Source organism: Peromyscus leucopus, chromosome 8b (assembly GCF_004664715.2).
Source record: "Peromyscus leucopus breed LL Stock chromosome 8b, UCI_PerLeu_2.1, whole genome shotgun sequence".
Classification (NCBI taxonomy): Eukaryota; Metazoa; Chordata; class Mammalia; order Rodentia; family Cricetidae; genus Peromyscus; species Peromyscus leucopus.
In genome coordinates this window covers 61824220-61852205 of record NC_051086.1, presented here as the reverse complement: position 1 = coordinate 61852205, position 27986 = coordinate 61824220, and the positions used below count along the sequence as shown (strand labels likewise).

The 27986-nt window shown below is 50.7% G+C and overlaps 1 protein-coding gene across 1 annotated transcript; it reads left to right on the top strand.

Annotated features, from left to right (window-relative positions):
• Positions 1–27: 27 nt before the first annotated feature.
• On the top strand, positions 28–27377 carry Sarm1 (sterile alpha and TIR motif containing 1). The gene is made up of 9 exons (XM_028866887.2): positions 28–865; positions 6297–6915; positions 8324–8536; positions 8820–8911; positions 9033–9268; positions 14155–14257; positions 14323–14512; positions 25161–25282; positions 25480–27377. Exons 1-9 carry the CDS (start codon positions 399–401, stop codon positions 25607–25609), a joined length of 2172 nt encoding a protein of 723 aa, XP_028722720.1. The 5' UTR covers positions 28–398; the 3' UTR covers positions 25610–27377.
• Positions 27378–27986: the final 609 nt, after the last annotated feature.

Below are 27986 nucleotides of genomic sequence, written 5' to 3'. Positions count from 1 at the left end.
AAGGAGGTGGGGCCAGTGAGGCCTGGGTGGGGCTTGCGCCTGCGGCAGGGGCGGAGCCTGCGAGTACTAGAGGCGGGGCGTCAAATCCTTGACTCCGCTACTCAGAGGCGTGGTTGCTGTTGAGCATCTCAGCTCCAAGGAGCAAGAGGCCGAAGCTGCTCTTTGTTCCTGGCACCGGGGTCTCTCTCCTCCCGCGACGGGTCCATCCTTTGCTTCCCTCTCCCAGCATCCCCTTCCCCAGCCGCTGCGTCCCCGAGCTGCCCTCCTCCCCCTGCTTCTAAACTTGTAGCCCAGCGCCCTTGCCAGGTCCTGGTTTTTGCTTTTTCCTCCCAAGGCCGGGGTCGCTCCGCCAGGCCCCGCCCCTCCAGGCGCGGTATGTCCCCCGCTGCCCAGCGCCCATGGTCCTGACGCTGCTCTTCTCCGCCTACAAACTGTGCCGCTTCTTCGCCATGTCTGGCCCACGGTCGGGCGCCGATCGGCTGACAGTGCCGGGGCCGGATAGGAATGGCAGCGCCAGCCCGTGGTGGGCTGCGGGCCGCGGGTCTCGGGAAGTGTCGCCCGGGGTGGGCACCGAGGTGCAAGGCGCCCTGGAGCGTTCGCTGCCAGAGCTGCAGCAGGCGCTGTCTGAGCTGAAGCAGGCGAGCGCGCCGCGGGCGGTGGGCGCGGGCCTCGCCGAGGTCTTCCAGCTGGTAGAGGAGGCCTGGCTGCTGCCGGCCGTGGGCCGCGAGGTGGCCCAGGGTCTGTGCGACGCGATACGCCTGGACGGTGGCCTCGACTTGCTGCTGCGGCTGCTGCAGGCACCGGAGCTAGAGACCCGCGTGCAGGCCGCACGCCTGCTGGAACAGATCCTGGTGGCTGAGAACCGGTGAGGGAAAGCGCCGTGAGGTGTGGAGGGGCCAGGGCAGCGGATGTGGTTGGAGATGGCATCCCTTTGCTGATAGCCCCCTGAGTCCATAGTTCTCCCGTGTATCTGGGTGCCCTTCTATGCTACTCTCTCACTGGGCCAGCCATGACCTCATTCTGCAGCGCCTGATCAGCAACAAAAAAGTTTTTTTTTGCTGGATTGAGAGGGTGGGGCAGAGGAAACTTAGGCACCTTCCCTTCCTCTGTATGTGGGAACAGACTAAACCTGACTGCCTATCCTTCGCCTACCTCCTGGGACCTCTCTGAACTATGAAGCCCTCAGAGAGCTCACTTTCCCAATCCTTTGGTGCCAGAGCAAAACAGGCTGTCACATTCCTAATTCTCGCCGAAATCTCAGGCTCTCAGCTCAGAATCTTTGGAAAAGTCAGTTTCAGCACGTTGCTCTCACAAGTGCTGTGGAAATGAGCGAGGGGCTCTCTCTCTCTCTCTCTCTCTCTCTCTCTCTCTCTCTCTCTCTCTCTCTCTCTCTCTCTCTGGCGTTTTCAATCACGTGGAAATAATGTAACTGTCAGACATGCACGAACAGAATAGTTTAGGTTGGGAGACCCAAGGTCAAGTTCCGCTTGCCTTACCTCTCTCATCTGGTGTCCTGATAGGGAAGGGGCAAGAATGTGGAGAACCCAAATTGGAGTGGATGCTTGCTGAGTGTGTTGGGGCCCAGTTTGGCCGGTGCTGGCTTGGTACATGGGACAAGAGGCTAGAACTAGTACTTGTGGAACGTGGGTGCAGAGAGCACCCCAGGAGGAGCAGGACTGCAGGATGCAAACATACTGATATGTTTTCAAGAACGAAAATGACCATCTTCACCTACTGAGAGCTCTGAGAGAGTAACCGCTGGAGTACCAGTCCCCAAACACAGGCAGATGTTGCTTCAGGACCAAGGACAGGGCGCAAGTCCTGGTGGCCTTCATGCTCTCTCCCCAGAAACCCAGGGGCTCTGCATTCTTCCAGGGTGTGCAGGGGTAAGACTGGAAGGCAGCGGGGGGGGGGGGGGGGACGACACACTGGGGGTTTATGCTTCCGAATGTTTCCCTCCCCCATCAATCAGCCTCCTCACTGACTCCTTTACCATTCTATTCTGGCAGCTCTAGTCTTCCTCGGGGTATTGCTGCAGCCACCTTCCCAGAATCCTAGATCACTTTCTCTCATCCCTGAGCTGTCAACAGTCCAGGACTCTTCAGACTTGGTTCCATAACACCCAGTGAGGGCACCGTCTAACAGCCTTCTAAATCACAGGCCACCCCACCAGGGGAACAGGATGAATATAATGAACATATCCTCGGGGAAGCTAAATGGCCTCCCACAGAATCTTGAATGAATAATAGAGGAGACTGTTTTTAACATAAGGAAAGAAAATTATTGCACATAAGTTCAAAAAATGCAAAAGCATGCAAAAAAGAGTATAACGCTAAACGTTTTCAGCAAAGCCTCCTCTATAGAGGAAAACCACTGAACTAACTTTTTGTATGTCCTTCCAGAGAGGGGCAGAGCACACACAAGCGTTTGCTCATATATGTAGAGTCACATATAAATAACTGTCCCCTACTTGGCAGCTGGAATTTGAAACCAGGCCTGTGTACCTCCAAAGATTATGGCCATCTCATCAGACCTACAGCCTCAGACAACAGAATTGGGAAGTGATTTAACAGTTCTCATAACCAGCACACAGCTTTAACCTCAGGGAGGTGTCTGGACATAGGAAAAGGTAAGGGCTGGGGGCTAAGACTTAAGGTCAGAATAAACTTCCAGTTGTGAACTGATGTTCCCAAGTAAGCCTTTCACTTCACTGGGCCTTAGGTTAGTCCTCTGAAAATATGAGTGTTAGATGAGATGGTTTCTTCTTTAAAATTTTCATTTTATGAATATTTTGCCTGCATGTATGTCTGTGTACCATGTGTGTGCAGTACACATAGAGGTCAGAAGAGGATGTTGGATATCCTGGAACTGGAGTTATAGGGGATTGTGAGCCACCATGTGGATTCTGGACATTGAAACCAGAACCTCTGAAAGAGCAGCCAATGCATTTAACTGCCGAACTGACTCTCCAATCCTGAGATGAGTTCTTAGGCTCATTCTAGCCCCGATAGTCTAAGAGTTTGCCTAGTCCAAAGTCAAGATGAAGGACCTTGAGCTCTGGAGGCAAACAGACCTCTCAGAAATTCTGTGACCTTGGGTTTGGCATGACTGTCTCTCTGATCTTAGTTTTTGTCATTGGTAAGAGGCATGCCTGAGTTCCAGATTCCAGGATGGATAGTTTGGACCCATTTGTTCCTTTGGGGTGGGCTGTAGAGAGGCTGAATGACGAGGTCAGCAAAGCTTTGCTGAACTTAGGACATGTCCAGGGGTTAGCCAGACCACACAAAGTGTACAATGCACTGTACACTGTGCACTATGGTCCTCGTGGCATCCACAGAGCCAGGATTCTGTTGCCTGTTAAGTCTTTGGAAATCGCCTGACTAGGGGACATCATCTGTGGAGGTAGGTGAGACAGGAAGTCTTCTCCTCTGCCTGGAGAGTAGCAGTTTGTTGGCTGCTCTGGTGGCCTTCAGGATCTGCCTGGGGGCATACCCTCCCTGTAGCAGTCAGTTTCTTAAAGCCGAAACACAAACTGGACACTCCTTCCCCGAAGCTCGTCAGTGGCTTCCTGTTTGTCACAAAGACAAAGTACAGATGCCTCGAGGAAGCTGAAGAGGCTGTCGTCGGTCAGGACTGTTTTCTTCCCCACCCTTTCTTTAGACCCTCTGCTTTAGCATGTGGGAGTGTGGTTAGCTCCCCGGGGGTACCAGCTCTCCAAAAGCTGCAAGCCTGTGCATGCACCTGTGTCTACAATGCAAGATCCCTTCTCCTGGCTCACGTCCTAACATCCTCCTGACATAATCCCTAAGCAACCCTTGACTGACTATATTTCATGTATCTAGTGAGATCTTTTCTTCTCTTTTGTGATGCTAGGGATTGAATTCAGGACCTTGCACATGTTAAACAAGCACTTTGCCATTGAGCTACATCCCCCGCCTGTCTGTCTGTCTATCTGTCTGTCTGAGACAGGGTCTCACTAAGTTACCTAAGCTCGCCTCCAACTCTCTATGTAGTACTGGCCTTGAGCTTTCAATTCTCAACTTCTTTTTTTGTTTGTTTGTTTATTTGTTTGGTTGGGTTTTTGAGACAGGGTTCTCTGTGTAACAGCCCTGTCTATCCTGGAACTCGCTCTATAGCCGAAGCTGACCTCGAACTCACAGAGATCCGTTTGCTTATGCCTCCCAGAGTGCTAGGTTAAAGGCGTGCACCACCAGCGTGATTCTCAACTTCTTGAGTAGCTGAGATTACAGATGTGTGCTGCTGTGCCCAGCGTGGTAAAACCTCCAGATTTGTTCTGAGTACAGGCATTTTTATTTTATACAAATGGCGCTGTGTTATATAAGCACAATATGTTTCCTTTGCCAACTCCAGGTTAGGGTCTTAAGATCCTTCAAGTCACATACCAGAAGTACTGGGACACACCTTTAATCCCAGCTCTCAGGAGGCAGAGGCAGGTGGATTTCTGTGAGTTGAAGCCAGCCTGGTCTACATAGTGAGTTCTAGGATGGCCAAAGCTACATAGTGAGATCTATATGGAAAAAAATAAAATAAAAAGATCCTTCCTGTTGCAATGTTATAAATCTGCTCAATCATTTATTACAGCGATGAGCACCTGTCCACTTACCCCTGGTCTCTGTATTCATGGCTCCAACTTCCTTGCTTCACAAATATCACCTTGTCAAGCATCTTTACACATGTGCCTTCAGTTGGACTCTTTTTAGGAGAGATTGCCTGCTCCCCAGATTAACTGATCCATCTGGCACCCCTCCCGCAGTGCTCAGGACCTTCACAACCCTCTGCCCTCTGTGTCTGCTCACCTGTCAGGCCATCTCTATTCTTTGACTACCCGGAACGCTGCAGTGTCCCTTTAGGTTTTGGATTTTCTCCCTCATATATTGTCCAAGACTCTGCTCATTTGCTACGGAGTGCTTGCATTTTGTTGGTTTGGATATTTACTTACACACTCTATGCAAAAGTAAACCCCTTCCTGATTTTCTCTTCTTCCCGGCTGATGTTAGACTCTGTTTATCTCTGGCCTTCTTTCTCTTCCTCAAGCATGCTAGCTTATCAGTGGCAGGGCCTTTGTCTTGGCTCCCCCCACACACACACACACATACACATTAGGCTCTTCTCTTAGCTATTTGCAGGCAGGTTTCTCAATATGATTTCCCAGATAGAATCTCCTTAGACACATCCCTCCTCCATGACATCATCCAATTTGCTAGCATGGTGCCCTACTACTGAGAACTTGATCGCTCATTGGTTACTTGTCTGCCGCTGGCCTTGTTTGCTGGGGCTAAATAAGATACCATCAGGCTTAATCACTGCCTGACGTCGGCCTCTCTAGTGCCAGGTCGGGCACACAGTAGGTCCTCAAACAATATGGTCGAGTGAATGAATAAGCACACACCAGCCATGGAATATGAAGGGAGGAGTCATTCAAGGACAGGCTTTTTTAGAGTGTTGTATGTCCAGTGACATGTCAAATGACAAATTCACATTTATTGAGTTTTATGGATTATCTTTTAAAAAATTTCTTCCTTTCTTTCTTTTTTTTCTTAGAGACAGGGTTTCTCTGTGTAGCTTTGTGCCTTTCCTGGAACTCGCTTTATAGACCAGGCTGGCCTCAAACTCAGAGATCCACCTGCCTCTGCCTCCCGAGTGCTGGGATTAAAGGCTTGCACCACCACTGCCCGGCAAAAATGTATTTCCTTTATTGTGCCTCTGTGCTTGTATGTACATGTGTGTGCAGGTGCACCCCAAGACCAGAAGAAAGCAATGGTTCCCCAGAACTGGAGTTTCAGGCAGTTGTGAGCCAAGCCCCTGATATGGGTGCTGGGAACTGAACTCTGGACCTCACTGCGAGAGCAGCAAGTGCTCCCTGGCTGAGCCACCTCTCCAGTTTCTTTATGGATTATCTTGTTAGTCCTGATAATATTTTTCTAAGATAGGTATTATTTTCCCGTTCGTGAGGTGAGGAAACTGAAGTCGAGAAATGAGGTGTTTGCAATTAGAAAGCAGCAAAGAAAAACCCAGGAGAGCCCAGGGGTCGGCCATAGAGCATTCAGCCGGCTTTGGGAAGAAGGTAAAGGAGGAGGTGGCTGTGGCCGGGTTAGAGCTCCCCGATAACAAGAGAAGAAACACAAGTTAGAGTCTGAACAAAAAGGGTAATAATAATGCTGCCTGCCATGGCTTTTACACTAGTGAAGCCCAGAGATCGGGCCAGGCCTCCGTGAGAAAGCCAAGCTCTGGAGACTGCCGCCACACCACGTTCTCATTCTCCTGTCTCCCGGCAGGGACCGCGTGGCGCGGATCGGCCTGGGTGTGATCTTGAACCTGGCGAAGGAGCGCGAGCCGGTGGAGCTGTCACGGAGCGTGGCGGGCATCTTGGAGCACATGTTCAAGCACTCGGAGGAGACGTGCCAGCGGCTGGTGGCGGCGGGCGGCCTGGACGCCGTGCTGTACTGGTGCCGCCGCACAGACCCGGCGCTCCTGCGCCACTGCGCCCTGGCGCTGGCGAACTGCGCGCTGCACGGGGGCCAGGCGGTGCAGAGATGCATGGTGGAGAAGCGCGCCGCCGAGTGGCTCTTCCCTCTCGCCTTCTCCAAGGAGGACGAGCTGCTGCGGCTGCATGCCTGCCTGGCGGTGGCGGTGTTGGCTACCAACAAGGAGGTGGAGCGCGAAGTCGAGCACTCTGGCACGCTAGCGCTGGTCGAGCCGCTCGTGGCGTCGCTGGACCCCGGCCGCTTCGCCCGCTGCCTGGTGGACGCCAGCGACACAAGCCAGGGGCGCGGGCCGGACGACCTGCAAAGTCTGGTGCTGCTGCTCGATTCATCCCGTTTGGAGGCTCAGTGCATCGGGGCTTTCTATCTGTGCGCCGAGGCTGCCATCAAGAGCCTACAGGGCAAGACCAAGGTACTGGTTTAGAGGAGGGCGGCTCAAGCGTTAGAGAGCGTTTGGGAAGGAGTCTCAGAGGACGCTATATGCAACTGGGATTTGGAGTACTCGTAAGAATGAAGTGAATAGGGGGCTGGAGAGATGGCTCAGCAATTAAGAGCACTGGCTGCTCTTCCAGAGGTCCTGAGTTCAATTCCCAGCAACCACATGGTGGCTCGCAGTCATCTATAATGGGGTTCTGAGGCCCTGTTCTGTCTGATGCCCTGTTCTGTCCTTCAGAATATGCAAATAGTGCACTCATATGCATAAATAATAAATCTTAAAAAAGAATGAAGTGAATAGACAGCGATGATGGAGCATGTCTGCAGAGGCAGACAGACCTCTGTGACTTTGAGGCTAGCCTGGTCTACATATCGAGTTCCAGGCCAGCCAGGGCTTAAAAAAAAAAAACTATAAGGACTTAGGTGAAGCAATCAGAAGGCAGAAGGACCAGTCATTTTGGCCTTGAAGGTGAGACTCAAAGTTGTACTTGGCCTTTGGGGACAAGAGGCAGATACTGAGAAGGTTTTACAAAGACCAACCTGGCTGTTGTAGAAGTGGGGGTGATCATGGTAGCCCGAGGCTGTTGTGTTGGGGAGACAAAGAGAGTGGAGGAAGGGAGGAGTGTGGACTACAGCAGAGAGGAGTAGACAGGTTAGGGATTTCTGCTTGGGACCGGGGTGAGGGGGCTGACGGTGCTTCTCGGCCATGAACATGAGGCGGTAACTGGGCGAGAGATCACAGTGGAAGACCAGTCGGCCCTGTTGAGTTCCGGGTGTCCAGCTGATGTCCAGTCGGGAAGCTTCGGGGGGCAGCTGAGCCACCTGGAAACGAGATGGCAGCTGGGGACAGAGGCTTGGGGTAGGACCTCAGTGTCCCCAGGGCCAAGATCTAAACCACAGCCTTTGCTTACTCCCTCGACTTACTGTGACCTTGAGCAGCTGGCTTTCTCCCTCCGAACCACGTTTTTACTTTTTGGAGGAGTCAGTGGAATGCATGGCGGAGTTGTTGATCTATCTGGATTCCCATGAATTAGTGGGGTTACAATCAGGCTAGAAAAACTAAGGGTTTAGAACACCACAGATGTGCGAGCTGGGAGTGTGGGGCTCAGGGTCTGCTGCCACCTGGCGGTCATATTGAGAACTACAGACTTTATCCTAGGGCGGATGGGCAAGGAAGTTGGAGGTCCTAATCAAGAGTGGATGGGTTTCCGGAGGGCAAATGCATTGGGGATGCAGGAGGGGCCGCGACACGGGTGACTTAGTGATGAAGGCTAGGACAGTTGGTGGGCCTTTCCTCAGTGAAAAGAGAGGTGAGACTGGGTACTTCCTGTGGCAGCTGGGGAGCTGGGAACCTTAGGCTCCCTCAATCCATCCTCCTTCCCAAGGTGTTCAGTGACATCGGTGCCATCCAGAGCCTGAAACGCCTGGTGTCTTACTCCACCAACGGCACTACGTCGGCGCTGGCGAAGCGTGCCCTGCGCCTGTTGGGCGAGGAGGTACCCCGGCGCATCCTGCCCTGCGTGGCCAGCTGGAAGGAGGCCGAGGTCCAGACCTGGCTGCAGCAGATCGGCTTCTCCCAGTACTGCGAGAACTTTCGGGTAGAGCCACAGGCAGCCACCTCCCCCTACACCAAACGGGCGCGTCCCTGAGGGGCGCGCGCGCGCGGCCCCTGGGGGCGTCCTGAGCACAGGCGTCCGAGTGCCCTGTAGGGCTCACGCCAGCAGCGCCACCCTGGCCACTTAGCGGTGGGAAACCCGCAGTCAGCCACCCTCAGAGTCCCATTGGCCTCCACCGCCACCTCCTGTTCCTTTCCCTTGCATCTTGCGCTGGGGGGCGGAGGGAGGGGGAGGGGAGCCTTCCTCACACCTCCCCCTCCCCCAGGATCAGCAGGTAGATGGTGACCTGCTTCTACGGCTCACAGAGGAAGAACTCCAGACAGACCTGGGCATGAAATCAAGCATCACACGCAAGAGGCAAGGAGCCCCCAGACAGTCCAACCCAGCTGGGGCTTAGCTAGCCTCCCCCTCTGCCACCAGCCCGTCCTTAGCACCCTTAGCATCAGAACTGTAACATCATCTTCGACCTCCTGGGCAGGTTCTTTAGGGAGCTCACGGAGCTCAAGACCTTTGCGAACTATGCTACATGCGACCGCAGCAACCTAGCGGACTGGCTAGGCAGCCTGGACCCTCGCTTCCGCCAGTACACCTACGGCCTGGTCAGCTGCGGCCTGGACCGCTCCCTGCTGCACCGAGTGTCAGAGCAGCAGCTCCTGGAGGACTGCGGCATCCGCCTGGGGGTGCATCGCTCACGCATCCTCTCTGCAGCCCGAGGTAAGAGCGCCCACCTGGGAAGCCCACTCCAGCTCCAGTCCTGAAAGGGATGGGCCGCCCCAGGCTGGAGACTCAGCCTCCCTGAGGAGTGAGCGCCTGGCTAGGTTAGACTGGCCTTGAGGATGTAAAGATGAGTCTGCTGCCTTTTGCCCTTAAGAAGCCCTCCACCTGAGATGGGTACCAGGGTGGGAGGAAGGAGGTGTACAATCAGGAGGCGGCCACGGTAGGAAGCGTTTTCAGGACTCCTATGGGAGCCCAGAGGAATCACTGCCTACCTTGGTCACCCAAGGTCAGACTTGGAGAGGAGGAGATGTTGTCCAGGTTTTGAGGGATGTGTGGGGGCAGGGAGAACAGGAAGGACAGCCAGGCAGGGGTAGCTTTAGCAAGTATAAGGACAGGTAGGACAGTACCTGGGTGCCATTGGTGGGGCACTGGTAGTTTGGGGTGGGGAGGTGGGGGTTGGGGGAAGGCTTATCCTAGTAATGTCCCAGCAGAGCCTAGGGCATGGCCAGCCTTTCTTTTCTTCCTTCCTTCCTTCCTTCCTTCCTTCCTTCCTTCCTTCCTTCCTTCCTTCCTTCCTTTCTCTTTCTTTCTTTCTTTCTTTCTTTCTTTCTTTCTTTCTTTCTTTCTTTCTTTCTTTCTTTCTTTCTTTCTTCCTTCCTTCCTTCCTTCCTTCCTTCCTTTCTCTCTCTCTCTTTCCATTTATTTATTTATTTATTTATTTATTTATTTATTTATTTATTTATTTTGAGACAGGGTTTCTCTGTGTAGCTTTAGTGCCTGTTCTGGATCTCGCTCTGTAGACCAGGCTGCCTTCGAAACTCACAGAGATCCCCCTGGCTCTGCCTCCTGAGTGCAGGGACTAAAGGTGTGCACCACCGCCGCCAGGCAGCCTTTCTTTCCTTACTAACTTGTTTTCATTGGACAATTGACTCTTTAGCTAGCTCTTACATGTCAATAATGATGTATCCCAAATATCACAGTCAGTTTTTTTAATGTGTATGAGTGTTTGTGTGTAAGTATGTGTACCTCATGAGCTTCCGGTACCCATAGAAGCCAGAAGAGGGCACCAGAGTCCCTGTAACTGGAGTTACAAATGGTTGTGAGCCACCAGGTGGTGCTGGGAACTGGACCTGGGTCCTCTAGAAGAGCAGCCAGTGCTCTGAACTTCTGCGTCATCTCTCCAGCCCTTGCAGTAAGTTTTTAGTCTATAATCTCAACTGAGTGTGGAGGTATGCACCTGTAACCCCAGCACTTGGGAGGCAGAGGCAGGAGGATTGCTGAAAGTTCAAGACCAGCTTGGTATACACATGGAGTCCAAGACCATCCAGGGCTATGGAAGGTAATCCTGTCTCAAAAAACAAAAAGATAACCCACTTATTTCTATAACTACCCTATGTAGTAGGAGTTCAGTATTTAAATAAACTCTTACAAACTTTTAAAGAATAAAAAGAGGCTCTTAGGGCTGGTGGGATGACTTAGAGGGCAAAGGTTCCTGTTGCCAAGCCTGATGCCCTGTGATCGATCTCTATGACTCACATAGTAGGAGAGAATGCACTCCTCCAAGTTGCCCTCTGACCTGCACAGGCGCTCTGTGGCACCCCACCCCATGAATATATAAATGTAAGGAAACATATTTTTTAAAAGAGACTTGAACTTGAAAAATAAATATGGCAGTGTCCAGCTTGAGGTGTTTGGAAAAATGTACCCTGTGTAATCAAAGTTTCCATCCGAGGTTCTAATTTTGGAGATAATAAAATGAAAATAAAAGAATTTAAAAACATTTCCCAGGGTTATAAAAGCCATTAAGTGACAACTGGGATTTGAGCCTATTGTTTTTAATGCATCATAAACAGACAAATGTGTGTGCTGTTAATTATGAATATTATTAGAAAATGAGTCCATTCATTTTATCCTTCCACTCAGCAAGAACGTGCTAAGCACCTCATGGCACTGGGGACTGTCTCTTCTGCCATAAGAAAAGTAGCTCAGCCTTGATCTTGTAGCTCCCAGTGAAACGCCAAGATTTCCTTTGTTGCTGTTCCTTGTTTTGTTTTGTTTCATTTGTGGACACAGAATCTATGTAGCATTGGAACAGGCTGGCCTTGAACTTCAGAGATGCCTCGGCCTCTGCCTCCCAAGTGCCGAGATTAAAGTCATATGCCACCACTGCCTGGCTAAGATTTCCTTCCTTCCCTCCCTTCCTCCCTCCCTCCCTCCCTCTCTCCTTCCCTCCCTCCCTCCCTCCTTCCTTCCTATAAGATTCTAAGGCAAAAATAAATGTTATTCTGAAGAATAAAGAACCACGCAGTCTTCAGGTTTTATTTTAATTCTATCTATCTATCTATTAAGACAGGGTTTCTCTCTTCTAGCCCCAGCTCTCCTGGAACTCGTTCTGTAGACCAGGCTGGCCTTGAACTCAAGATCTGCCTACCTCTGCTTCCCGAGTGCTGCGACCTGTGCATCACCACACTCAGCTGTTTTGTTATTTTATATGTGTATAGTTTGTTTGCATGTCACATGGGTGCATGTATGTTAATGCATGTGGAGTCCAGAGGTCAATGTTGGGGTGTCTTCTTCTTCCTCTATTGCTTGACACTGTTTTTTGTTTCTGAGACAGGGTCTCACTATGTAGCCACACTGGCCTGGAACTCACTAAAGAGACCAAGACTGGCCTCAGATTCACAGAGATCTTGCCTTTGTCTCCCATTGCTGGGCTCGAGGCTTGTGCCACCACAGCGATGTTATGTTTTGGAGACAAGGTCTCACTTGATTCAGAGCTCACCAATTGCTAAGTTGGCTGACACCTGGCTCTAGGGTCCCCCTTTCTCCACCCTCCTCCCTTCCTCAGTACCAGGGCTACAGGCATGTGCCACCGTGCACAGTTTGTGTTTTTCCTGTTTTATTGTCTGGGGTGTGTGTGTGTGTGTGTGTGTGTGTGTGTGTGTGTGTGTGGTATTACAGTCAAGCCAATGGCCTTGCACATGAGGAGCAAATGCTCCTCTTCTGATCCACATTCCCTGTCCATGCATACCTTGTTTTTTTTATCTTATTTGTCTTATTACACGTATTTGTGTGCGTGCGTGCGTGTGCGTGTGCGTGCGTGCGTGTGTGTCAGTGTTGGGGGGCAAACACACCGTAGCACATGTGTGGAGTTTAGAAGAGAGCTTTGTCACTCGGGTCTCTCCTGTCCACCCGAGTCCCTGGGATTGGTGGCAAGTGTCTTTACCACTGAGCCATCTCTCTGGCCCATGCAGTTTTTTGTTTTTTTAAATAGTGACAATGACATACTCAGAGGGCAGTTTTCAGAAGCTCCCTCTGGTGAGGTGGCACATGGAATAGGATGGTTAATCCTGAATGGCTTGGGGAGCTGTCTTAGTTAGGGTGTCTATTGCTGTGAGGAGCCACCATGACCACGGCAACTCTTATAATGAAAACATTTAATTGGGGTGGCCGGCTTACAGCTTCAGAGATCCAGCCCATTATCATGACGGGGAGCATGACGTGTGCAGGCAGACACGGTGCTGGCTACATTTTGACCTGAGGGCAATAGGAAGTGGGCTGAGACACTGGGTGGTATCTTGAACATATGAGATCTCAAAGCCCGCCTCCACGGTGACACACTTCCTCCAACAAAGCCACACCTCCTAATAGTGCCACCCTCTATGAGATTCCACGGGCCAATAACATTCAGACTACCACAGGAGCCCATTGACCACAGGAGCCCATTGAGGAGGCTGGTGCTGGACATCTGCAACAGGAAGGAGTCCCAGATGTTGAGTAGACAGAAGGGAGACTCCACACAGCAAGGTGCCTGGTGCTGAGCACCGCACATCAGCTCCATAGGGCAGAAGTTGCTCTGCTTTGTTTACTGCTGTATCCCACCTAGCACTGAGGCTGGCAGCCAGAATCCTGTACGAACTTAGTGAATTAGGTGATCCCCTCTTGCAGCAATGTGACCCCTCTCTCTCCCTTTCTCTCTCTCCCTGTCTTGTGTGTGTTGGTGTGTATGTGTATCTCTATCCCCCCCCATGTGTGTATGTGCCCCCCCCACGGTGTGTGTGTGTGTGTATGTGTGTGTGTGTGTGTGTGTGCATGCATGTGATCAGATAGGGTCTCATGTAGTTCAGTCTGGTCTTAAACTTGCTATATAGTTGAGACTAGCTTTGAACTTGTGATCTTTCTGTCTCCACCTCCCCGGGATGATAGGCACATGCCGCCACGCCCAGTTTTCAGTTTTCCCCCTTCACGGTGACGTGAAGCACAGCCATGCTCTTCCCTTTCATCACAGTTTTCAGGAACTAGATCTTTGTGAGGATGTGTGTGTATTGGATGGGTTTGCTTACCTGCAGGTTGATGTGGCTGTTCTGAGCCCCCGTGAGGTCGGCCCCTAGGCTAGGATGTCCGGGAGGTATATTCAGTTCATCTTCCCTTGCAGTAGTTTATACTCATCGTGGGTTTCTCAGGACATTGACACCATTTTAAGTTGAGGAGCACCAGCTTTTACTGACTAAGATGTCAGGCAGAAGCCTGGGTTCCCGATGCCATTGAGAGAGAAGGGCCGAGGGGGAAGGGATTAACCTAGGCTCAGTTTGGAGCGCTTGTGGGCACCTGGCCAAGCTAGTCTGCAGTTCAGAAGGGAAGTAAGGCTAGAGATTCATGTCAGTGTCCCTAAAGCACAGACCCTTCCTGCCCAGGGCTAGCCAAGGGGTGACTTTCCTTCCCATAGGATCCACCTCTCCATCTCAGTGACCCTTTCTGGGGCAAGTCACCTAGCCCAGACTGGCCTGAGAAGTTTAAATAGACAGGGGACTAAGATGACAGACCTCATGATGAGTGGCGGGGGTGGTGCACCCTCACCTCAATGTCTCTTTCCTTGGCTCCAGAAATGCTGCACTCACCGTTGCCCTGTACCGGTGGCAAGGCCAGCGGAGACACCCCAGACGTCTTTATCAGCTACCGGAGGAGCTCGGGTTCCCAGCTGGCCAGGTGAGGGGGGTGGGGAGGTGGCTGGGGCTTGGGGCCAGGCCATGGTATTGACGCTCTTCCTGCAGCCTCCTGAAGGTGCACCTGCAGCTGCATGGCTTCAGCGTCTTCATCGATGTAGAGAAGCTGGAAGCCGGCAAGTTCGAGGACAAGCTCATCCAGAGTGTCATGGCAGCTCGAAACTTTGTCCTGGTGCTATCTGCTGGGGCGCTGGACAAATGTATGCAGGACCATGACTGCAAGGACTGGGTGCACAAGGTAGGTGATGGCCTGGGCCTCTGTGATGAAACGTTGGGTGGGGCGGAGGAGATGAGGTTTTCCCCTCATCCCTTGTTTTCTGTACACCCCAGTAAATACAGATATTTACAGTATGATTCATAATAGTAGCAAAATTAGTTATGAAGTAGTAACAGAAATAATTTTATGGTTTGGAGTCACAACGACATTATGAACTGTATTAAAAGGTCGCAGCATTAGGAAGACTGAGGACCACTAATCTAGGATTGTTAAAAGGACTCACAGGGCTAAATTGGGAAGCCTTCAGCAGGATGCCTGGCACATAGGAACTGCTCAGTAGTGGTAGCAATCATTATTACCAATTTAATTTTTGTGATTACATCTGTTAAATTCACCATTGTACCTCCAGTGCATGGCAGGATGAAATAGCCCTTGCAGAAAGCACAGACAACAGGTCCATAGCACACCTACAGATTATCAGTCATGCATCAGTCAGTAGGGACTGGAGCTTGGGCTAGGGGATGCAGTAGTCAACTGTGGTGAGGTTTTGTTGCCTCTGGGCAGCTGAGGACAAGAATATGCCCCAGAGTGAGCCTAAGCTGTGGCACTGGCCTGTAGACTCAGCTACTCAGGAGGCTGAGGCTGGATGATGATTTGAGCCCAAGACCTGCTCTGGCAACACAGCAAGACCTTGTCTCTTAGCAACAAGACCAAACAAGACAACGAGGCTGGAGAAAATGTTCAGTGGTTATTGAGGAGGACCAGGGTTTAGTTCCCAGCACTTACAAGCTCCTGTAATTCCAACCCCAGGCCATCTGATGATACCTTTTGGCCTCCCAGGGCACTTGCACTTATGTACACATACACATACACACACACACACACACACACACACACACACACACAAGCACACATACATGCCCCTCACATTCACAAGCATGCATATGCACCCAAGCATAGACACAAATGCACATAATTTAAAATAAAAAATAGGGCTGCGTGTGTTGGCACACACCTTTAATCCCAGCACTTGAGAAACTGAAGAAGGTGGGTACATTTCTTTGACTTTGAGTCTGGGCTACATAGCAAGATCCAGGCCAGCCAGGATCAGCTATATAGTAAGACCCTGTCTCATTAAAATTAAAACATGAAAACACTGTAAAAATATGCCCACAATGACTCATGTAAACACAGAGCCAGGGCTGGAATGATCAGGGGAGGCTTCATGGAGGAAGCAGAGCTTGAGAAATGTCTTAAGGATGCTGGTGAGGGTCTGGCAAGATGGCCCAGTGGTTAAAAGCACATGCTGCTCTCACAGAGGACTGGAGTTCAGTTCCAAGCACCCACATCAGGCAGCTCACATCCTCCTATAACGTCAGCTCTAGGGGATCCAGCATCCTCTTCTGCCCTCTAAAGGTACCTGCAACCATCCATACACATAGTTAAAATAAAATACATACTTTTAAAAAGGAGAATGCAGACAAATGGAGGAGAAGGTGCTCCAGGCAGGGAACAGCGTGGGTGAAGGAGCAGAATTGGGATAAGACAGTGTCACACACTCACAGGCTTCAGACTGAGGCTCAGAGAGGCAGCGTAATTGTAGTGTGGAAATCAGACAGATTTCAAAGCCCTTGCTCTTCCCCGAGACCTGTACCATGTTTGATGACAGAACTGAGATTGTGGGGGGCACTCAGCTGACCTGAGTACCTTAGTTAGGGTTCTGTTGCTGTGAAGAGACACCACGACCACAGCAACTCTTATAAAGGAAAACATTTAACTGGGGTGGCAGCTTACAGTCCAGAGGTTTAGTCCATTATCATCATGGTGGGGAGCATGGCAGCAGGCAGGCAGGCAGGCAGGCGGAGTGCTCGGGAACGAGCTGAGGGTTCTACATCCTGACCCACAGGCAGCAGGAAGTGTTCTGTTTCACTGGGTGTGCCTTGAGCATAGGAGACCTCAAAGCCCACCACCAACCACAGTGACACACTTCCTCCAACAAGGCCACACCCACTCCAACAAGGCCACACCTCCCATTAGTGCCACTCCCTTTGGGGGCCATTTACTCTCAAGTCCCCACACTGAGAGATAATTGAGAGAACTTCACATCCAGGGGTGTCATTTGGTGACTTGAAACTGGCCGTGGTGGGAGTATTTACACCAAAGAAATCGGCAACCGTTACGAAGTGGGGCTTGGAGGGTTTTGTTTGCGCGGTTGGTTAGTTGGGTTTTCTCCCTGTGGAGAGCTAACCATTACACGTTCACTGGGTCCCACTTGCTAGGTGAGAACTATGAAGCCAGGCTATAGAGCGTCTAAAGGAGCGAGAAGGGGTCTGAGGGCTGGCTCAGCAGGTTAAGGTGCCGGCTGCCAAGCCGGACAACCTGAGTTTGAGTCCTGGATCCTACACGGTGAAAGGAGAGAACTGGCTTTTGTAAGTTGCCTTCAGACTTCCATACTCACGCTGCTGCATGTGTGCACATGCATCTGTGCACGCACTCGCACACGCGCATGCGCACACACCCCTGAAGACGTTCTCTAAAGGTGAGGGAAATCCCCGCACATAGGCCCTAGGAAGCAGAGAGCCCATGCCAGTTGTAGCGGTTTCTTGTATTGTTGTGTAACAAGGTACCAGACACAAGCAACTCCAGGAAGGAAGGTTCACTTTGGCTTGCAGCTGACGAGAACGTTCCAGCACAGTGAGGAAATTGAGGAGGAGCTTGAGGTAGCTGGTCACAGTTCATCTGCCGTCAGGAAGTAGAGCGCGGTGGATTCGGCTTCTTCGCCAACCTCCCCCCGCCCCACCCCCCCTTTGTGCAGTCCGGGATTGAGGCTCAGGGAATGGTGCCCCCCACTTTCAGGATGACTCTTCCTGCCTCAGTTAACCCAGTCAAAAGCATCCCTCACAGGCATGGCCAACACTAACCTGATCTAGATCATCTCTCACAGTTACGCCCAGAGGCTTGTCTCTTAGCCAATTCTAGATCCAGTCAAGTGAATCACTTTTAGCCATCTTACCAGGGGAGGTACTAGGGCAGTGAGTGTGAGGAGAAAAACAGAGTGCCATCAGATTGGCAGTGGGAAAGAGGGCTGAGCCCCAGAAGCCATGTCAGAGGGCTGAATCTGGAGCCTGGTTTGTGGAGGAGGCATGGGACCAGGAAGATGTCTTCCAGGAATGTGATTGAAGATGCTGTGGAGGTGCAGGCAGACTTCTGGGGTGATGGGGATTGTCTCTCATGCCAGTGAGTTCAGACCTGCTGAGTTTGTGCCCTATCCCTGGAGCCTAAAACTATGCATAGAACAAAGGAGACTTAATTTAAAAGTTTATGGACTAATTGGACCAATGAGTGATGAACAAAGGATGAGTGATTCTGATGTAGATCTGCTGGGTTGACCTGATAGCCAAGTACTCTTGTCTTAATTAGGATTTCTACTGCTGGGAAGAGACACCATGACCATGGCAACTCTTATCAAGGAAAATATTTAATTGAGGTGGCGACTTACAGTTTCAGAGGTTCAGTCCATTATCATCATGGCGGGGAATATAGCAGTGTGCAGACAGACCTGGTGCTGGAGAATTCTACATCTTGCTCCAAAGGCAACAGGAAGTGGTCTGTCTCACTGGGGGTGGCTTGAGCATATGTGAGATCTCAAAGCCCACCTCCACAGTGACACACTTCCTCCAACAAAGGCCACACCCACTCCAACAAAGGCCACACCTCCTAATAGTGCCACTCCCTTTGGGAGCCATGTCCTTTCAGACCACCACACACTCGATCACTGAGCTTCGCTGTGACTTTATCCCTTTATTGGCCAAGCTGTAAGTCTGACCAATGGCACTGTCTGGTTCTGTGTAATTCTGGGGGGCGGGGAGCAAATATCTAAAAGTTCCCCCCAGTGAGTGGCAGACCCAGGACTCACTCAGATGCTTAGAAGAGGCAGCTAGGCTTGGATGACACAGCCCTGGATGAACTTGAACTCTGAAGGCTTGGCCTGGGCTGCATGTTTGAGGGGCTTGGAAGGAAACACCTCCTGCTCTTGGCGTCCCTTCCAAGGCTCCGGGAGACCAGTCTGTGAAAGCGCCAATGTTCTCTTCCCAGGCTCCACCACTGAGCCTGGCAAGGAAGGAGCTTCCAGGTGGTAGCTTGGCTTGCTCCCTGGATTCTGTCCCAAAGACTCTGTCATCCTCTTTGGTTGTTTGCTGTGCCTAATTGTCTCTGGTTTTCAAACTCCCTTCCCAGAAGCCACATTTAGTGGCTAATCAATATACAAACCCACAAGTGAACTGCACTTAAAAAAGTCCCATCCCTGATGGGACTTGAAAGGCAAAACCCATTTGGTAAGTGCTTACCAGATCACTATTAACAGGGAATAATGTCCCCAGAACAGTCTGTGGGACAGGCTTTACCCTCTGCACTTTACAGAGAAGGAGCCCATTATTTCCTTTTTAAAAAATTATTTTTTCCTTTTTGGAGATAGGTTATAGCTATGTATACCCCAGGCTAGCCCCAAACTCACAGTCCCAGCCCCCCCCCACCTTCCCTTGTGCTAGAATTACAGTCTTGAGCCACCACACCCCACGGCTCCTTAAATATACAGTTTTTGAGTGCTACCCCCTGCTCTAACCACTTGCTGTGGAATGCTGCCATTATTCTGCCATTATTTCACCCAACAATCCTGTAAGATCATTAACTGTCATTAACCCTATTCTACATATTTAGAAAACAGACTTTGAAAGCCCATTATTTCTGCCATGGGTCATAGAGCCTGTGCCAGAGACGCCACATAGTCCTTACTTTTTTCAAGGTTGTAACCAAATACTGGACAAGAACCTCCAGGGAGGAAAGGCTCATTGGCTCATGATGCAGGGATTGCATCCATCATGGTGAGGGAAGCCTAGAGGCAAGATCACGCCTGTCGGGGGCAGGAGGAGGCTGCCAGCTCTCACCTTTGAGTCAGGAAGCAGAGGGGGTGCCATTCAGTTGGCTTTCTTCTTTACCCCCTTGTACTCAGTCTGGGACCTCAGCCCATGGAATGGTGCCAGCTACATTCGGGGCAGTTCGTCCCCCGCTTAGTTATTCCCCGCCCCCCAGAAACACCCTAATAGACACAGCCAATGGTATGAGCCTCACTAATGCCCTGGATGTTTGTAATTTTTTTCCTTTTATTTTATTTTACAATACCATTCAGTTCTACATATCAGCAGCGACAGGTTCCCCTGTTCTCCCCCTCCCACCCCCTCCCCTTACCCCCAGCCCACCCCCCATTCCCACCTCCTCCAGGGCAAAGCCTCCCCCGAGGACTGAGATCAACCTGGTAGACTCTGTCCAGGCAGGTCCAGTCCCCCCCTCCCAGACTGAGCCAAGCGTCCCTGCATAAGCCCCAGGTTTCAAACAGCCAACTCATGCAATGAGTACAGGACTCAGTCCCACTGCCTAGATGCCTCCCAAACAGATCAAGCCAATCAACTGTCTCACCTATTCAGAGGGCCTGATCCAGCTGGGAGCCCCTCAGCCTTTGGTTCATAGTTCATGTGTGTCCATTCGTTTGGCTATTTTTTTTTCCAGTAGTTGAGTAAGACCGAAATTTATTATAAGCCACAGTCATCCTAGGGACCTCCATGTTATATATATAGCCTCCATGGTTCTATAGGTTGTGGTCTGATTGTTCTTTATTTTATATCTAGAATCCACTTATGAGTGAGTACATACCATGACTGTCTTTCTGGGTTTGGGTTACCTCACTCAGGATGATTTTTTCTAGTTCCATCCATTTGCCTGCAAATTTCATGCTTTCATTGTTTTTCTCTGCTGAGTAGTACTCAATTGTGTATATGTACCACATTTTTTTCATCCATTCTTCCGTTGACAGGCATCTAGGTTGTTTCCAGGTTCTGGCTATTACAAATAGTGCTGCTATGAACATAGCTGAGCATGTATCTTTATGGTATGAATCAGCATTCCTTGGGTATATGCCCAAGAGTGGAATGGCTGGGTCTTGAGGTAGTTCGATTCCTAATTTTCTAGAAACCGCCATACTGATTTCCACAGTGGTTGTACAAACTTATATTCCCACCAACAGTGGAGGAGTGTTCCCTTTGCTCCACATCCTCTCCAACATTGACTGTCATTGGTGTTTTTGATCGTAGCCATTCTGAGAGGTGTAAGGTGGTATCTCAGAGTCGTTTTGATTTGCATTTCTCTGATGATTAAGGATGTTGAGCATTTCTTTAAATGTCTTTCAGCCATTTGTGATTTTTGTTTTGTGAATTCTGTTTAGTTCTTTAGCCCATTTTTTAATTGGACTGTTCAGTATTTTGATGTCTAGTTTCTTGAGTTCTTTATATACTGTGGAGATCAATCCTCTGTCAGATGTGGGGTTGGTGAAGATCTTTTCCCATTCTGTTGGCTGTCTTTTTGTCTTATTGACTGTGTCTTTTGCCCTGCAAAAGATTCTCAATTTTGAGAGGCCCCATTTATTAATTGTTGTGCTCAGGGTCTGTGCTGTTGGTGTTTTATTTAGGAAATGGTCTCCGGTGCCAATGCGTTCAAGAGTGCTTCCTACTTTCTTTTCTATTAAGTTTAGTGTAACTGGATTTATGTTCAGGTCTTTGATCCACTTGGACTTGAGTTTTGTGCATGGTGACAGATATGGATCTATTTGTAATCTTTTACATATTGACATCCATTTATGCCAGCACCATTTGTTGAAGATACTTTCTTTTTTCCCATTGTATAGTTTTGGCTCCTTTGTCAAAAACCAGGTGTTCATATGTGCATGGATTAATGTCAGGGTCTTCAATTCGATTCCATTGGTCCGTATGTTGGTTTTTATACCAGTACCAAGCTGTTTTTATTACTATAGCTCTATAGTAGAGTTTGAGGCCAGGGGATGGTGATGCCCTCCAAAGGTTGCTTTATCGTATAGGATTCTTTTAGCTACCCTGGGTCTTTTGTTTTTCCATATGAAGTTGAGTATTTTTCTTTCCAAGTCTGTGAAGAATTGTATTGGGATTTTGATGGGGATTGCATTGAATCTGTAGATTGCTTTTGGTAAGATTGCCATTTTTACTATGCTAATCCTACCTATCCATGAGCATGGGAGATCCTTCCATTTTCTGATATCTTCTTCAGTTTCTTTCTTTAGAGATTTAAAGTTCTTATCAAAAAGGTCTTTCACTTGTTTAGTTAGTGTTATCCCAAGGTATTTTATATTATTTGTGCTATTGTAAAGGGTGATGTTTCTTTGACTTCTTTCTCAGCCCTTTTATCATTTGTGTATAGGAGGGCTACTGATTTTTTTGAGTTGATCTTGTATCCTGCCACTTTACTGAAGGAGTTTATCAGCTGTAGGAGTTCCCTGGTAGAGTTTTTGGGGTCACTTATGTATACTATCATATCATCTGCAAATAGTGAAAGTTTGACTTCTTCCTTTCCAATTTGTATCCCTTTGATCTCCTTTTGTTGTCTTATTGCTCTAGCTAGAACTTCTAGTACTATATTGAATAAATATGGGGCATGAGCCTCACTAATGCCCTGGGTGTTTGTAATTTTTAAAAATGCATTGCTTTTGTGCATGCATGTGCACACACACACACACACACACACACACACGCACACGCACACGCACATGAGTGCATGCAACACAGCACACTGAGGAAGTGGGGGTCAACCCACAAGAATCAGTTCTTCCCGTCCACCATGGAAGGGACTGGACTCGGGCCATCGGGCTCTGTGGCAGGCACCTTTACCTGTTGAGCATCTCACTGGCCCTCTGTTTTTTGCTTTTTTAAATTTTTTTATTTTTTTATTTTTTGAGATAGGGTTTCTCTGTGTAACAGCTCTGGTTGTCCTGGAACTCGCTCTGTAGACCAGGCTGGCCTTGGACCCACTGGGTGTTTTTTTTTTTTTTAATCCAGTAAAGTCAACAATCAGACTTACCATTCAAAATGAACCTGAATCTTTGTATTTCAGAATGCATCCCCAACTGCTATGTGTATTGCTTCACCCATTCATCCATCCAGTCAGTAGTCAAGAAGAGCTGACCGTGGGCAGGGCTTTATGAAAGATGCTGAGAAGTATGATTAATGAGAAACAGGCATGACCCCCTGCCCTTAATCACCTGTGGCACCACAGAGAAGAAAAATATGAAGTAAATCACCCCTAAATTAGTTGAAGTTTGCAACAGAGCAGCAAAGCCCATGGGAATTCGAATGGGAGCTCTGACTTGATCAAGATGTGAAGGCAAGTTCCTTGGGGAAGTATTGACTGAGCTCAGACCAAAACTGTGAGTGGATATAGGTGAGAGAGGAGGGAACCCTGTTTGAGACTGAGGACACAGCGTGTGCAAAGGTCCTGTGCAGGGAGAGGAGATAGAAAATGGAAGGGGCTGAGAGCTCTGGCTGAGAGGACAGTGCAGAGGTGGAGTTTGAGAGGCTGGTTGTGGATGACACGCAGGGCCTTGCAGAACACATTAAGGATATAGAACTCAATTCTAAGAGCCAGGTCAAGTCCAGAAGTGAGACGTCAGATTTTCCTTACATTGAGCCCTGGGGCTCACTGGCCAGCCAGCCTAGTCTACTTGGTGAGTTCCAGGCCAGTGAGAGACTCTGTATAAAATAGGGGTGGTGGCATTTGTCTTAGTTTGCTGTCTGTTGCTGGGACAAAACACCTTTTGCTCCAATGCAACTTGGGGAGGAAAGGGTTTACTTGGTTACAAGTTAAAGTCCATCGTCAGGGAAACCAAGGCAAGGACTGAGGCAGAGACCATGGAAGAATGCTCCAGTGGTCTGGGCCCTCCCACATCAACCATTAGTCAAGAAAATGCCCGACAGACTTGCCCACAGCCAAGCCGATGGAGACATTTTCCCACCTGAGGCTCCTCTTCCCAGACGACTCTAACTTGTGTCAAGTTAACAACAAACTAGCTGGGACAACTAGCTCTTGCCAACTTCACACAGTCGTACATCACTAGAAAACCCTAACTTTTCTTGTTTATCTCCAGGTTCTCATTAATATCACTATCATAGTATAAAACACATTCCAACTTTTGTTTGTTTGTTTGTTTGTTTTTTGAGACAGGGTTTCTCTGTGTAGTTTTGGAGCCTGTCCTGGATCTCGTTCTGTAGACCAGGCTGGCCTCCAGCTCACAGAGATCCACCTGCCTCTGCCTCCTGAGTGCTGGGATTAAAGGCGTGCGCCGCCGCCGCCGCCGCCGCCGCCGCCGCCGCCGCCGCCGCCGCCGCCGCCGCTGCCTCCTGGCGTCACATTCCAACTTTTAAAATTCCACTGCCTAAAATTCAAAACTTAAGTCCAATCTCTTTGAAAACATCAGCACCTCTTTAGAAGTCCAAGTCTCTCAACTGAGGGCTCCTGTAAAATAAATTAAACACTTTTTTTTACTCTCAGAGGGAAGAAGCCGTCACAATCGAACCAGTGATCAGCATCTTGGACTCTTGATCTTCTGGGCTCCACACACAATAAATGAGCAACAAACAAATCCATCTCCACAGTGGTCTGAGGAAGAGAGGCAAAATGAGGGGCAGGCGGGCCTGGTGGAACTTTCATGACTGCGGGCCTCCACCTCCATGGTCTATGTACCATCCTTGAACCTCAGACCCCACTGCTGAGGAGAGCGTGTGGAGGTTGTAGACATCGGCACGGCTGATGCAACTGTGGCTACTGGCACTGAACTCACTCCGCAGCCCCCCTGAAAAGTCCTATGCCCCATGCTGTGGATGATCTTTCTGACGCCCAGCCCCCATCGGGAATTTTCTAGGCCACTTCCCCTTATCCAGCCTCTGGCTAGGATCATTGTGATAGTAAAAACACACCCAGGAGACTCCAGTAGCTTTAGGCACTCTAAGCCTGCCTGTCCTAGGATAAAGACTAAAGGTTTATGAAGTTCCGGGAAAGCCGAGAGAAGTCAGCGTACATTCCAGAACCAGTGTTTTGGCCCACACTCAGTCTCAAGCTAAGGTCCTCTCCTACACGGTGGCCCCAGGGCCGTTGGGTGGGATGGAGGCCTGTGTCAGTCAGATCTCCATTACATGACGAGACACCCAAGAAAGTCAACAGAAAAGGGAAGAAGAGCCAGGCATGGTGGTTCACACCTTTAATCCCAGTACTCAGGAGGCAGAGGCAGGCAGATCTTTGTGAGTTCGAGGTCAGCCTGGTCTACAGAGCAAGATCCAGGAAAGGCGCAAAGCTACACAGAGAAACCCTGTCTCGAAAAAACCAAAAAAGAAAAAAAAAAAAAAAAAAAAAAAAACAGCCAAGACTGTTGCACAAAGAAACTCTGTCTCAAAAAAAAAAAAAAAAAAAAAAGGAAAGGAAAGGAAGGGAGGGAGGGAGGGAGGAAAGGGAGGATATCCTCCTTTAGCTCATGGTTTTGAGCTTTGGATCCATGGCCACTTGGCCCTGTCACCTCGAAGCAGGACATTCACAGTGGCCGGGAGGCACAGAGTGGGGAAGGGGCAGAGTCCTGCTCTACCAGGGGTACCCCTCTGCCCCCCATGACCTACTTTATACAACTAAGTCCCCACCTCCTGAAGTCTCCACCACTTCCCAACAGCGCCGTCTACTGGGGACTGAACATCCAAGACATGAGCTTTCTCGGGGGTTATCCAAGATCAAACCTCAACAGTCTCTTTCTCTTTTTTTATTCTTTCTCCAGGAGATTGTGACTGCTTTAAGCTGTGGCAAGAACATTGTGCCTATCATTGATGGCTTCGAGTGGCCCGAGCCTCAGGCACTGCCTGAGGACATGCAGGCTGTACTCACCTTCAACGGCATCAAGTAAGCCCTGGGCCCTAGGGAGAGAGAGTTAAGGAAGGAGCTGGTGTGTGTGTGTGTGTGTGTGTGTGTGTGTGTGTGTGTGTGTGTGTATACATACGTGCCACCCAAACCACCGGCAGCACCTGGGTGAAGAAAATGGCACTGGCCCACAGCAGCCTCTGCCCACCCTCTGACCCCTTTGGCCTCTGTGTCCACAGATGGTCCCATGAGTACCAGGAGGCCACCATCGAGAAGATCATCCGCTTCCTGCAGGGCCGCCCCTCTCAGGACTCCTCTGGCGGCTCGGATACCAGTTTGGAGGGAGCTGCGCCAATAGGCCTGCCTTAACCCGCCCCAGTTCCCACGCCCCGCCGTGACTCCTGCTTCCTTCGACCCCCGACCCCTAAAGGAGTACCTCCTCTGGAGCCGCCCTGGGCTGAGACAAACCAGGCTCTTCTCAGGGAAAGGCTTTCCCTGCTGCCTCCCTGTGGCCCACTTCTAACCCAGAGATGCCAGGCACGGGGTGAGATGAGAGGACATTCCTCTGTCAGGCCCTGCCATCCTGTTCCAACTCCCATCCAGAGCCATGTCCCTGCTTCGATCCTGACCCTCAAGATAGGGGAAGGACATTCTCCCATCTCCTGCCCCAAGAGCAGCCAGCTTGAGAAGGGTGAGGTTGGCAGGCTCTGGCAGGAGTCAGGACAATGGGCCCGGGAGGCATCTGGGGTTGAGGATCCCCTAAAGGTTGTCCACTCACATTGTGCCTGGCCTCTGGCTCACCTGGCTTCCTGATGCCTCATGGCCTTGCTCTATAACTACTTGGTACCCCTGCCAGACCTCTTTAGGCAGCCTCCTTTGCCATGCTGGGAGTCAGGGTGCATCTGAGCCGGCCCTGTGCCTGGCCTCGCTGCCCTTTCTGGTGCAAGAAGGGGCCCCTTGCTTGTGCAGGGAGACCCTAAGAGCCCACCCTAGCCCAAACCTCTGTGCTGTGCCTAAGGCTCTTGCCGAGCCTGCTCCAGCTGGCTTCCCCAGCTCGTCACCCACACGGGGCTTTTCACCCTCTTGTTCAGAGAAGGAGACCAGAGACTCTCCAACAGCACCAGTAGCCTGAGCAGAACCCGCACCACAGGAAAGAGGCAGGACCTTCCCTCCGTGGGCAAGGGCCAATTCCTGGGGCAGTTTCTCCCGCCAAAGTGTGTCCACATCCACTGGGAATCTTGTCAAAACTCAGAGCAGGCCATCTGGGAAGTGCCCGAGACGCTGCAGTTTTCAGATTCCCAAGCGAGCTAATGCAAGGCCCTCACGGGTCCCTGCCATGTTCCGAACCCCACCCCCACTCTGGTCCCTAATCCTCGCAGCAGCCTTTTCCACTGTCACCCCAATTTTACAGAGGGCAGTGGCTGAATGATAGGTCCAGGTCCCCAAATCATTGGTGGCAGTCTCCGGATTCTGCCCTAGTCCTGGGACCCAGCACCACGGCTTCCAGACCTGTTCTCCCCAGACTCATCCTAGAGGCTATGGCCCAAGCTGGGTAGCAGCCTCTCCCTGGCCCCAAAGAACTGAGCAGCACAGGGTGGGTCTTAGTGAAAAGGCTGGGCCAGGGGCAGACAGAAACAACTGGGCAGGACTGTCCCGTATCCCTCCCCCCACTGCACAAAGAGGGCAGGACACCCAGGCTCCAGCTTGGAGTCAGCTGGCCCCACCCTGCGACTGCCTTCAGGAGGCCGTGGGGTCACACCTCTCCTGGAGGTGGCCAGGTTACTTTGCTCTCAGTCCCCATTGTCAGAGAAGCCAAAGGGCTTCCTCTCCAGGCTTAGGGACCCCTTCCTGCCAAAGACCCCCTCTTCCACGGGTCGTGGCTGGCCTCTGGCTGTGACTATCTGTAGTCCTGGTCCATCACCAGTGCCAACCCCACATCCTATTCTGAGGTGAGGCAGATGGAATGGTGGCCTTGATGACCAATTCAATGACAATACAGTGTATGAGTCCCCCTGGGGAAACGTCGTCTTCAGTCCACACTCTCCAGAGGTCCCCATGGGCAGTACTCAAGAAGTTTTGGGGTTTTTTTTTTTTTTTGGTTTTTCGAGACAGGGTTTCTCTGTGTAGCTTTGCGCCTTTCCTGGAACTCGCTTTGGAGACCAGGCTGGCCTTGAACTCAAAGGGATCCTCCTGGCTCTGCCTCCCAAGTGCTGGGATTAAAGGCGTGCGCCACCACCGCCGGGCATCGGGTTTTTGTTTGGGACCTATGTCACCGCTGCCTCCAGTATCTGGCCTTCTGCTAACCTGTCCCCTCCTGTCTTCCTGGGGGACCAGAGCGCAGCCTTCTGTCCCAGCCAGGGTAGCAGAAGCGCCAAGGCTCCTCCAGCTAGGCACTGTGCTCGGTGTGGCACATCTCAGATGGCAGGCAGAGCAGCGGCTGGGCCTCAACTTCTGCCAAGCCTGGCTGACCACACTGACCTCAAGACGGGGCTCTTCAAGCTGCCCGAGCTTGCACGGCCTGTGGGTTCCGGGTTTTCTGCCTGGCTGGGCTATATAGCTGCTGCCCCAAAGCTGGGACTGAATCAGGGTGGTCGCTACCCTCCACCACCTACCCCTCTCCCGTGGGCAATGAGCTGCTCAGGGACATTAAGAGGGTAAAAACCCAGCCATAGTTGGTTCATCCCTTCACTAGGCATCTCATCCTGGGAGGCATGAAGCTGGAGGGATCTCAGAGCATCTAGTAACT